At 37.2% G+C, this 12,938-nt stretch overlaps 2 protein-coding genes across 4 annotated transcripts in view; one reads left to right on the forward strand and one right to left on the reverse strand.

Moving 5' to 3' along the window:
- Positions 1-1,065: 1,065 nt before the first annotated feature.
- On the forward strand, positions 1,066-9,981 carry gucd1 (guanylyl cyclase domain containing 1). Its single transcript, XM_026910769.3, has 6 exons — positions 1,066-1,451; positions 1,632-1,749; positions 1,848-2,013; positions 2,452-2,543; positions 5,625-5,866; positions 7,389-9,981. The coding sequence occupies exons 1-6, from the start codon at positions 1,445-1,447 to the stop codon at positions 7,478-7,480; spliced, it is 717 nt and encodes a 238-aa protein (XP_026766570.1). The 5' UTR covers positions 1,066-1,444; the 3' UTR covers positions 7,481-9,981.
- The window catches only part of upb1 (ureidopropionase, beta), a 65,328-nt gene continuing 60,376 nt past the window's right edge, over positions 7,987-12,938 (reverse strand). For 2 of the 3 annotated variants that reach the window (XM_053235905.1, XM_053235904.1), the window contains 2 exons: positions 10,750-10,904; positions 7,987-8,124 (listed from right to left, as the gene is read on the reverse strand). In XM_053235905.1, the coding sequence (XP_053091880.1) occupies positions 8,026-8,124; positions 10,750-10,904 (254 nt within the window). In that variant the 3' untranslated portion in view covers positions 7,987-8,025. Of the gene's footprint in view, positions 8,125-10,309; positions 10,564-10,749; positions 10,905-12,938 lie in introns of those variants that run through there. The other variant, XM_026910768.3, reaches the window with a different exon arrangement.

The following is a 12,938-nucleotide window of genomic DNA, read 5'->3' on the forward strand; positions in this document are numbered from 1 at the left end:
ATTCTTCACTTATATTTTTAATATTTGGGTTTGTGTATTTATATTTGGGTTGGGGCTTTTCCAATTTACATATGTTTTTAAGGCTTTTGGGGGCAATTAGCAGTCAGGAGGGTATTTATGTTTCTGCTTAGGGCAATTAGAGGACACTGGTGTATTTATTTTTTCTGTTGGGGCAATTTGCAGGCAGGGGAATATATATATTTTGGGCTAGCCTTCGCTAGCCTTCGTTCCCCACGCCTTGGGTGCGCCCATGACCCTGTCGACGGTTCACTAGTTGTCCTTTCTTGGACCACTCTTGGTAGGTACTAACCACTGCATACCGGGAACACCCCACCTGACCTGCCATTTTGGAGATGTTCTGACCCAGTCATCTAGCCATTGCAATTTGGCCCTTGTCAAAGTTGTTCAGATCCTTACACTTGCCCATTTTTCCTGCTTCCAACACATCAACTTCAAGAACTGACTGTTCACTTGCTGCCTAACATCCCACCCCTTGGCAGGTGCCACTGTAACAAGATAATCAATGTTATTCACTTCACCTGTCAGTGGTTTTAATGTTATGGCTGATCAGTGTATTCTCTTTATTTTTACTTTTGCTTTTCAGCTGACTCATTCAAAGATACACACGCACACACACACGGCTCTGTGCTGGTCGTCTCTCATCTCTCTCCTCCTTATCCCTTCTGCCACTCACTGTGACAAAGAACATTCATTAGTCACATTCCCCACAGGTGTGTGATCCTTAACACTCAGTTTCATTTATATTGGTGACAATTATAATGGTGATGCGTGCAGTGCATAGCAAGCACCAATAATAATAAATTCAGAGAACAATTAGTGTTATTTTGTCCCCTTGCACCATCCATATGTCCGGTATTAGACAAAAGAACTAATTTGTCCCTTTTCACCATCCATATTACCAGAAGTCAGAAACACGAAGCACGCAGTAAAGACAGTGCAAATAAACGCTCGAAACTCGAAAAATATGTCCCCTCCCCCAGCGTCGCCGCCCGCTAAACCCCTCCCCCCAACTCTAACGTTGTAGCTCGACCGCACTAAGGCCGGAAATGACGTCGATCCGAGCTCCTAATTCCCAATTCCGAGGTAGGCCAAATGTAGTATTACTCGTAAGTAGCGTACCCGCAAATTTCTGCGAGTTTTTGCTTAATGCGTTAACTTTGTACAGTCTCAACTACTTTTGTTACACCGGAATGCACCGATTGACTGAAGAATGCACTCGTTTGTGCACGCATTAATTCATCCGTTCTTTTAATAACGATATTTCGTTCATCGCATTTGTCTCTTAAACGAACAGACGTTAGACCACTGTCTAGTGTTAGCTAACTGGCTAATGCTGTTGAAACCATTAACGATGGTAAGCTTGGAGAAACTATAAACAGTTGGATCAACTAGATATATAGCCGGTGAATTCCAAAACTACAGAATGACAGGTAGGTTATGTTAAAAGTCTTGAGTACATATAACCTGAAATGTAAAGTAATAATGCATTTTCTGTGTTCTGATTTGCTAAATAGCTGGCAAACATAACGACTCAAGTTTTATTTACACCTCTATTTAACCATTGTGATCAGTCAATTCTTACTCAGTTAATTATCGTTTTTTTTGTTAAGGTGAAATGTCAAATGGCATTTTCCCCCAGCCCACAGACGTTGTTCTGTTAAACGTTCCGGTTATCCGGCAGCTGTACCACTGGGATTGCGGTTTGGCGTGTTCGAGAATGGTATTAAAGTAAGTGCTATTTCATGCTAAGTGATCTTGTGTAATAAGACATGTATTTAATGTGGTTCATTAAACATCACTCTGATAGTATTTCTGAAATTTCCCAGATATCTACATCCAGTGAGTGAAGAGGCGTTCCAGAGAGCTTGCTGTGATCTGAAATTAACAGAAAGCGTGTGGACTATTGACCTCGCATATCTCATGTGTCAGCTAGGCGTAAAACACTGTTTCTGCACACAAACATTAGGGGTAGACAAAGGCTTTAAAAATCAGGTATACCAAAATTTATGTAACTGATGTGTATAAAAGTTAATATTGCTTAAAAGCTAATGACTAATTTGGTCACATTGCACGAGTCATAGTTTTTATTGTATTAGTCAACATATTGTTATTAATTGTTATTATAAATCTTGACCTATTTTGCAGGCTGCACACTTTGTAGCTGCTCATATTACGCACTGCATATAAGTAATTTAGTAATTTACTGTATGGTGCTGGAAATTAAAAATAAAAAAGGATTATGAATGGAGTTGGGAAGGACAGGTCAATATGGCCAGTGTGTTCTCCAAAAAAAAAAAAGAGAGCATTTTGTTTTGAATTTCTATGCAGGTGCAGGCATCTTTTGACACCATGGCAAAAGATTTTTTTAAATTGTGCAGTGTGACCCAAGCTTAAACAAATGTTAATATTTATTCTTTTCTCCTATTGTAGTCCTTCTACAAAAAGCATTTTGATACTGAAGAAGACAGAGTAAATGAACTCTTTCTGAAAGCAGAGAGCAGTGGCGTAGTGGTAAAGAAATGGTAATAAACATGTTCTTCCGTATATATGTTGTTGCATGATTGTTCCAGTTTCACTGTAGGTCCTAGCACATAAATCAGGATTCCCACAGAATCTGGAAAATGGAAGGTTACATAGGTAACTGTGGTTCTAAGACTGTACCAGGGTGGTTTTCTTTTTGGAATACCAATTTCAAAGTCGTCACCTTGTGACTATGACCCCACATGGGTAGCCAGTAAAAGGTCCTTGCTATGTCACGCTTGTCTTATGGTTATTCACAACGACTTGAGTGACACAGGTGACCAGGTAATTTCCAGTTAATCACAGAACTATGGGTTGTGTACTTTGGAACCAGAGCAGTCTGTATATTAACTTTGTCATGTGCATTTCTAACACGTCCTATAGTGCACTTTGCTATGACAGCACTCATAAACAGTGCTGATACCATACTTCACTGAGGATTATAGTAGCTCAAATTGTTGATATGGAGCGTACTGGGAATAGCGATCACTGATCAGCAGTTGTAATAAGAAGAGATTTAGACTTATTAAATTCCACCTTTTATTTTATCTCTTTTCCCTTTTTCTGTAGTAGAGACTGCACTTCAGTCAATATAGCCAGTTGGAGTGGGTCTCACGCATGTGTTGGGGCGGAAGCTTGTGTTTGTTAGTGGTTGACAGTGAACTTGTATTTGACTGCGTATTTTCACATATGATGCCAAGATTCCTTGGAACTTTTGGGGAATTATACCTGATGAAAAGCACCATCAGACTTAATTTACACATGAATTGCTATGGGTTCTGCGTTTGCACAGCAGCACCCGCGTGCAAGGTAAATGTAAAAAGCTCCTCCAAGTGCTGCACTTAATTGCTTTGTTGCATTCCACTAATAGCCTTTGCATTTGTCTTACACCCACTGCCAACTCCTTTTCATTCCAGTATTGTAAAGCACTCAGTTTGATCAAAGAGCTTACCTTTTTCTTTCTAGGGGCATTATAGCAGCTCTTTAAGTGCTTGCTGAAAATGCCTTGGTCCCAAGCAATTTGTGCATTGACCATCTTCCAACCCCATGAGGGGTCGTCAGGACAAATAGCTTGCCGTCCTTCTTTGAAAGAGGTTGTGGAAAAGTCTGTGGAAGTAATTCACCAGTTGCAAATTTATGATTTTATAACATTAGGAAATACTCACCAACACTGCTACGCATCAACACAAACAATAAGTCATTCACTTCTCCTGACAGTGCAGATTCAGCAATAAAAAAAAATTAACAAGAAACAAAGGATTAGAGAACTTTAATTAGTGCCTTGAATTCACTTCCTTAACAACATGAGAATGGGAAAGAGATATGATATAGCATGGTCGTAGGCTGGGTCAGTGTCACGACATGGCAACTTTGCTATTGGTACTTGACAAACGTGCAAACAGTAATACACCACTAGTTCTGAAGGAAACCATCCTTGTGGTCCAGAACAAAAGGGAGTAGTGAAATTTAGTGATTGTTTTTTCAATCATGGAAAATTCCTGCAAATATTAGTCAATTGAAAATTGATTATATATATACCGGTGACAGGGTCATGGGCGCACCCAAGGCTCACTGAATGCACGTGTATATACAGTCAGGTCCATAAGTATTTGAACAGTGACACAATTTTCCTAATTTTGCCTCTGTACACCACCACAATGGATTTGAAATGAAACAATCAAGATGTGATTGAAGTGTAGTTTTTCAGCTGTAATTCAAGGGGTTTAACAAAAATAGTGCATTAAAACTTTAGGAATTACAGCCATGGAGTCCCTCCATTTTCACAGGCTCAAAAGTAACACAAACTAACATAATCATAAATATCAGGATTATTTTTAATACTTGGAGTCAATGACTGCCTGAAGTCTGGAACACATGAACATCATCAAATGCCGAGTTTCCCCCTCCAGATGCTTTGCCAGGCATTTACTGCAGCCGCCTTCAGTTTTGTCTTCAGTAAGTGAGAAGCATGCTCAAATGGGTTGAGGTCATCGGACATTTAAGAACATTTAGTTTCTTTGCCTTAAGAAGCTCTTGGGTTGCTTTCATGCTATGTTTTGGGTCATTATACTGTACTGTGAAGTGCTGTCATATCAGTTTTGTAGCATTTGACTGAATCTGAACAGAAAGTATAGCTCTATATACTTCAGAATTCATCGTGCTATTTCTATCAGCAGTCACATCATCAATAACCACCAGTGACCAAGTTCCATTGGCAGCCATACATGCCCATGCCATTACACTTCCTCCAGATGTTTGACAGGTGATGTGGTATGCTTTGGATCATGAGCCCTTCCTTTCCTTTAAAAATTAATCTTGCATCAGAACTGGGCAGGCTTTTTTTTTTTTTTTTTTTTTTTTTAAAATATATATAAGTGTTTTTCTTTTTTTTTTCTTTTTTTTTTCTTTTTCTTTTTTTTTTTTTTTTTTTTAGCAAAGTATAACCTGGGCTTTCTATTCTTGAGTGTTACCAGTGGTTTACATCTTGAGGTAAACTATCTGTATTTACATTCATGAATGCGTCTCTTGACTGTAGACTTTGATAATGATACGCTTACCTCCTCCAGAGTGTTCTTGACTTGGCTAGATGTTGTGAAGGGATATTTCTTCAACAAGGAAAGAATTCTGTGATCATACACTTTGAGTAGCTACCAAATGGAAATTCAACACTTGGAATCAACTCCTGACCTTTCATCTCCTTGATTTGTCATGAAATAATGAGGAAACAGGCCACATCTGGCTATGAAACTGCTTATCAGTCAGTTGTCCAGTTACTTTTGGGCCTGTGAAAATGGAGAGACTATGTAAAAATGGCTGTAATTCCTAAATAGTTAATTTAATATTTTTGTTAAACCCCTTGAATTAAAGCTAAAAGTCTACATTTCAATCACATCTTGATTGCTTCATTTCAAATCCATTGTGATGGTCTACAGAGGCAAAAATATGAAAACTGTGTCACTGTCCAAATACTTATGGACCCGGCTATATAATGTATGTATTGTGTTCATGTGACAATATTCAAGCCAAAAATGGTGATACAAAAAAACTGTTCCATTACTCTGACCAGTGTTTCTTGTCTGTAGCTCTGTGACTGTTCAGGAGATCCAGGCTCATCTGAGCCATGGACATGTGGCTATCGTGCTGGTAAATGCTGTAGTGTTAGTGTGTGAACTCTGCTCCACTTCAGTCAAGTACTGCTGCTTTCTACCTGTGAATCAGAAGTGTTTCTGCAGTACACCTGATTACCAAGGTCACTTTGTGGTAGTATGTGGATTTAATCGTACAGCTGGCTGCATCTTTTATAACAACCCTGCTTATTCTGACCGTAAGTACTGCACATGCACATGATAGTGTATGTATTGCTAATGGTTTGTTTATTGTTAATTTCTTTTAAATAAAACATTCACTAGGAGAACCTAGTGACTCATGCTTTATGAATTTATATATACAATATACAGTATATAAGATATTTATAAAGTGCTAGGGCTGCTTTCAAACCTATTAGTCTGTTTACCAAGGCCAAATGTGAGTGAAAATCATAATTTTAGCTTATTTACTGTTTGGTTTGGTTTAGTTTAGTTTCACATTATCATTAATGAAAAAAAAATGCTAAGGGATGTGTAGGGCTGGAAACGTAATCCAACGCTTCATTCATTGGTCAAAAATTCAACGAGAGAAAAAGTTAACCAAACTGTTGCCAAGTGCACAAATGACAAGATAATTATGTAAATAAGTAGTTTAAAACCTTTTGTGTAACACAACAGCTTTTATTTTCTCTTTTTGTCAGTTGGTCAAATTCTTTAGAACACATTGCATTTCTGCAGCATTAAAGCTCTTTCCTATGACTCAGTTTAGCAGCTGACACAAAAAGTGCTGCCCACAACCCAAAATACACCAATACAGGTCAAGACCTTCAGTTAACTCAAACTGGGCAGTTGAAGATTAGAAAAACATCTTCAGCTGTCCAGTTTTGGTGAACCTGTGCCCACTGCAGCCTCAGATTCTTGTTCTTGACTGACAGGAATAGAACCCAATGTGGCCTTTTGCTGTTGTAGCCCATCAGCCTCAAGGTTCGACATGCATTCTGTGATGCTTTTCTGCTCACCATGGTTGTAAAGAGTGAATATGTGAGTTACCATAGGCTTCCTGTCAGCTCAAACCAGTTTGGCCATTCTCCTTTGACTTCTCTCATCAACAATCAACAAGGCATTTCTGCTCACAGATGGATTGCTGGATTGGTTTTTGTTCATCACAACATTCTGTAATCAGCATATTCTGAAATACTCAGACCAGCTGGTATGGCACCCACAACCATGCCATGGTCAAAATCACTAAGATCAATTTTTTTCCCCATTCTGATGTTTGATGTGAACATTAACTGTAGTTCTTCATCTGCATGATTTTATGCATTGTGCTGCATAATTGGCTAATTGGAAAATTGCATATATGTGCAGTTGTACAGATGTTCATATTAAAGGGCCCAGTGAGTGTATATCATAATTGAATAATCTGTAAGTCCTGATCAAGTGGGTTGTTAATTATTGAGTTGATTTGAGTGTGTGCTCTGGCCGAAGCTGAAGCAATACAACATTTTTCTTTTTATAACTTGACCTTATGCTTATTCTTTTTATTATTTTATTACTTGACAAGTTATACTGTTCTTTCTGATGTAATTTATGTATCATGTTTACGTGACTGTATATGCTTAGTACAATACGGTTTATAGCAATATTGTAGATTGACAAATATTCTTATCCAAACAACATTATTGAAAGGATCAGAGTTTCCTTTTATTACCAGTATTCAGTTGGAATGGCTCAGTGACTAACAGACATTTCTTTGAACAGGTGTGTGCTGTACTAGCATTAGCAATTTTGAAGAGGCAAGAATGAGCTATGGAACAGATGAGGACATTCTTTTCATCTTCAAGGACAGCTGATCACAGGATGCGCCTTTTTCTTTTGAGTCATGGTGAGGGCTTTGTGTAGGCATATAATATATATCAATCTTGGTATAGTTACAAATAAAAGGGGAGACCTCCAGAAACTTGGGAACAAATGTATATAGCCCACACTCATGAGCTGACCCCTTAACTTGTGAACAAACATAAAAAGGCTTAAACTCTATCACCTGGTGCAAACAAAAACAGGTATAGCTGTTATGTGACATTAGTCTTAAGGTAAACCAGTACTGATACAAGTGTTAATGCACAAATATATAGACAATATAGTCCCACCATTTTGCACAAATAAATGGAAAACAAAATGCACAAATATATCTACATCTACAAATGCTCAAATACAACTATATACTAACAATGCAAATACACAGTGGATATAAAAAGTCTACACACCCCTGTGAAAATTCCACTCCTCCTTGCAAAAATGTCCTGAATCTCCTGTGCACAGCTCTCTTCAAGTCATTCCACTGGCTTTTGACAGGATTTAGATCTGGGCTCTGACTGGGCAATTCCAAAAATGTTGATCATCTGAAGCCATTCTTTTGTTTACTTGGATTTGTGCTTTGGGTCATTGTCGTGCTGGAGGTTGAAATTTTCTTCATCTCCAGCCCTCTAACAGAAGCCTGTAGGTTTTGTGCCAAAATAGATTAGTATTAGGAGCTATCCATATGCCTCTATTTTGAATAGAGACCCAGGACAAACCCCTGGTTTGAGTATTTCAGAAACTGATGATCTCCTGAGATGAGATTTTAGGCACAATAGTCTATATAGTTGACACAGAAATGGTGCAAAACCCCCCCCCCCAAAAAAAACAACAAATAAACAACAACAACAAAATCCAACGAGTGGCAGAAACAACTTTGTGATGAGAGAGAGAGGAATGGCTAGACTGGTTCTAAGATAAGATAAACTTTATTGTTCTTGAAGGAAATTCTTGAGATAGAACTGACAAGACGGCTTTGGTAACTCTAATAACCATTCTTTACAACTGTGGTGAGCAGAAAAGCGTCTCAGAATGCACAACATGCTGAACCTTGAGGCGGATGGGCTAGAGTGGCAGAAGACCACATTGGGTACTGCTGTTCTGAAATACTCATTCAGATGTTTTGATGTGAATATTAACTTTTAATGCTATTAACGCTCTAGACCTGTATCTGCATGATTTTATGCATTGCACTGCTGCCATTTGATTGGGTAATTGCAAGCATTCCTATTAAAGTGGCCGGTGATTGTATTCATATTCGGGTTGTAATGCACAGATCTGAGTGGCCTGGTGTGTTTCTGCATTACATTGATTTGCAATAGGTATTGCCATTTTCTTGTAAGTATTATTTTATGTTTGTTTATTATTCTATGCCTTTTCAAATGATGTGCAAGATACAAATGACTTTGCATTTATTTGTGGAATGTGTTGTGATCATTTCAATCTATAAAGTTATATGCTTTGCTTGGCATTTAAGTGTTTGTGGACTGTTAGATACTGTATATTTGTGCATTTGATGCTTGTATTTGTGATTTTGGTACTGTTTTTCTTTTACTTTAGCTGTAGTGTCAGCTAACCTATGAGATGAATTTTGTTCACAGAATCTGTTCTCTGAATTCTGTCCTCTATTTCACAAAATCAGTACGTGCATATATTTGCCATGCTTCTGTAACATTTTGCTGAATAACATATCTGGAATCAATAAACCATAATTTATTATGTAGTTAATATAGTTAATAGAGCCGCAATATATATCACCACATAATGCAGTGCAGCACATTTAATTTAGTTTTGAACACTTACCATGTTTATCTGCTTGAAATCAAGTGCAATGCTTCACAATTTGTAGGATTGTTTTAAGTACCAAAAATGACTACACTTAGGTGTTGTTCCTTTAATGGTTACTTATTATGGACAACCAGCAAACATCAGAATGATCAGGAATGTGGGTCAGAGAGACCATGTGAACTAAACCTGGTCATCTAAACTATGTTTAACTAAAATATTCCTCAGGGCCTGTTTGGTATCAATCTAATCCATGTTTCATTGTGAACAATGTGGTGACATCATAACATACAAGTTTAGGAAATAACATTTACAGTATATGATTTTATATTTTGCAGTGTATGATTGTTCTTCCCACACACACCCACACCAACACATACACATACACAGGAGACCTTTTCCTGTTGTTCCAAAGACACATTCTCAGGAATTAATTAACATATAAAATCCTAGGGTGACCCTACCCAACTGGGGAGCCATCCTGCCATAAAATACATTTTCTCTCTCCCATTTGGTCATTATATATTTCAAAGAGGCTCAAAGGTATAAAAAGGTATGCATTATACAATGGCGAGAAATGCGTTTACCATCAAGCATCCTATGCCCACTTCTCTGTTCATTGACTCTGTAAACTCTCTTTAAATTTACTTTCTGTACATCATGTATTTGTCTTTTGTACAATAAACCCATTTATTACTTTCTCTAACTAAAAGATTGTTCTTTGGAATCAGTTACATTAACAGTTATTATAAATTGGATTCAGATAATTAATTAAATGTACTGGAGTCAGATATTTAGTCAAAGATATTTAGTCAAACATGCATTTAACCTTTGGCTGCACCTGTTTCTGTCCTTGATCATAGGAGAGCAGTGGACTAAGATAATATTATTTTATATTTTAGTCCTACAACTTTTTTATATTTCAGCAGAAGGTATATTGTGTTTTAAATGTAGTTGTTAAATAACAGTTAATTTCATACTAGAACCTTAATTTCTAACAAAAGATTATATAGAAAAGATTATCAATCAACAATACAAAATTCTATTGAAGAATAGTTATTTATTTATTTTTGTATGGATATGTTCTTTGGGAGCTGACAATAACCACTGAAAGCACCAAAAAAATATTATTCTGGCTAAAATAAAATAGTCCTCCACTGGATTTAGGCACAAAAAGGAAAAACTTTGTTTCCAGTGGAAGTAGAAAGATTTACTCCTTGACAATATTGGGTTTGAAGGCATGCTGGACAGCCTTTGTGAGCTCCTCAGCATACAAATCATATCTCCCTGTCATCTGCAGAAAAACAGGTCACACATAGCACAAGACTTTGACACATGCACATAAAGAACATAACATAAAAAAAGAACTGAGCCTGTTTATACTTTCCAACTGTTTTCCCAATTTTAAAAGAAAAATGTATGATAAATAAATACAATAGGCCTGTGGTTATAGTTCATATCTATGACATATTTAACTCACCTTAAAATTCCACTTGTCTGCAATTTGTCGGTTCAGGTTCAAGTCTATTTCTGCGACCAGTAACCCATCTTGAGTTCTGGATAGACCTGGTGACCGACTGCCATCAGGTGCAGCCACATAGCTGGAGCCATAGAAGTGACCAAAGTCATGATGGGCTGTTTTTGAGGAAGGAAATATGAATTAGAATATTTGTAATACATTTTTCTAATTAATTTCTAATAAACCTTGACACCATCTGTTAATATCAAAGCCCAGAATATATGTTCCCTAGGCATGTTATCAATCTTTATACATATATACTTTTTATATTACAACAATATAATATATACTTTTTAAATTATAAGAAAATTATATAGTCCCCTCCAAAAGTACTGGAATTGTAAGGCCAATTCTTTTGTTTTTGTTTTTTGATTTTCATTTGTTGTTTGTTTTGGGGGGGTTTCTCCCTTCAGTCTCCTCTGCAGGTGGTGAAATGCATGCTCATTTTGGTTAAGGTCTGGTGATTGACTTGGCCAGTCTAAAACATGATGTTGACATGAAGTCCTCTGTTGTGGATTGGATCATTATCTTGCTGCATGATGAAGTTCCTACCAATTAGACTGGATGCATCTCTCTGTAAATTGGTAGACAGAATGTTTCTGTGGACTTCTGAATTCATTCTGCTACATCATCAATAAAGATTAGTGAGCCGATTCTAGAAGCAGCCATGTCAGTCCAAGACATGACACTACCTCCACCGTGCTTGACCGCTTGCATCTTATGGAACATGAGCACATCCTTTCTTTCTCCACAGTTTCTGTTACTGTGGTAGAGGTTATTCTTGATTCCAGAACTTTTAATAAATGATTTATAACCTCATATAACAAATAAATGAACTTACATATTGAGGTGGTAAGGTTGTACCTCATAAGTGTTTACAATGGAAAATATCGGTTTATTAAATACAATGCATATGCTGAATCAAGTGCAAAATTAATTAAACGTGACATTAATATGAAAATTACATTAATATGAAAATTAATATGAAACTGTATATATTGCATTCCTAGTTTTTAAAAATATACCAAATTGTTGATTTGGCCACCCCTAAAGTTCTCTCTGATTGGTCTGTTTTGTTTTTTTCAGTCTAATAATGATGGCCTACTTAACTTGCATCGACACCTCTTTGGACTACATTTTGAGAGTTCCCATGAACAGCTACCAAATGCAAATTCAACACTTGGAATCAACTCCTAACCATTCCTAAATGGTTAAAACCCCTGAATTAAAGCTATCACATCTTGATTGCTTCATTTCAAGTCAATTGTCGTGGTGTACAGATATATATATATATATACAGTTAGGTCCAGAAGTATTTGGACAATGACAGAGTTTTTGTGATTTTGCCTTTATACACCACCACAATGGATTTGAAATAAAACAAGTTGTGAAGTAAATCAAGATGTGATCGAAGTGTAGACTTTCAGGTTTATTTTAAGAGGTTCCACAGAAATATGGCATTTACCATTTAGGAATTACAGCCATTTTAAGCAAAGTACTTCCAGTTTCAGGGGCTCAACGGTATTTGGACAATTGACTGACAAGAAGTTAATTGACCAGGTGCGGTCCATTCCCTCGTTACTTCAAGACAAATGAAGCAGATAAAAGTCTGGGGTTGATATCAGGTATTGAGTTGGCATTTGGCAGCTGTTCGACTGGAGCTACCAATATGAAGTCCAAGGAGATCTCAATGCAAGTGAAGGAGGCCATCATTAGGAAGATAGAAAAAAACTTTAAGAATGGCCAAATCAACAATTTGTTACATTCTTAAAAAGAAGGAATGCACTGGCAAGCTCAGCAACACCAAAAGGCCTGGAAGACCATGGAAGACAACTAAAGTGGATGATCGCAGAATCCTTTCCTTGGTGAAGAAAAACTGCTACAAAAAAATGCTACAAAACTGATAGGACGCCGCTTCACAGTGCAGGTGGATAATGACCCTAAACATACTGTGAAAGTAACTCAAACTTTTTGAAGGCAAAGAAATGGAATATTCTTCTATGGCCAAATCAATCGCCTGATCTCAACCCAATTGAGCCCTACTGAAGACAAGACTGAAGGCAGAAAGACCCACAAACAAGCAGCAACTGAAGGTGGCTGCAGTGAAGGCCTGGCAAAGCATCTCCAGGGAGGAAACTCAGAATTTGAGT

The sequence above is a fragment of the Pangasianodon hypophthalmus genome, chromosome 8 (assembly GCF_027358585.1).
Source record: "Pangasianodon hypophthalmus isolate fPanHyp1 chromosome 8, fPanHyp1.pri, whole genome shotgun sequence".
In the NCBI taxonomy this organism is placed as follows: Eukaryota; Metazoa; Chordata; class Actinopteri; order Siluriformes; family Pangasiidae; genus Pangasianodon; species Pangasianodon hypophthalmus.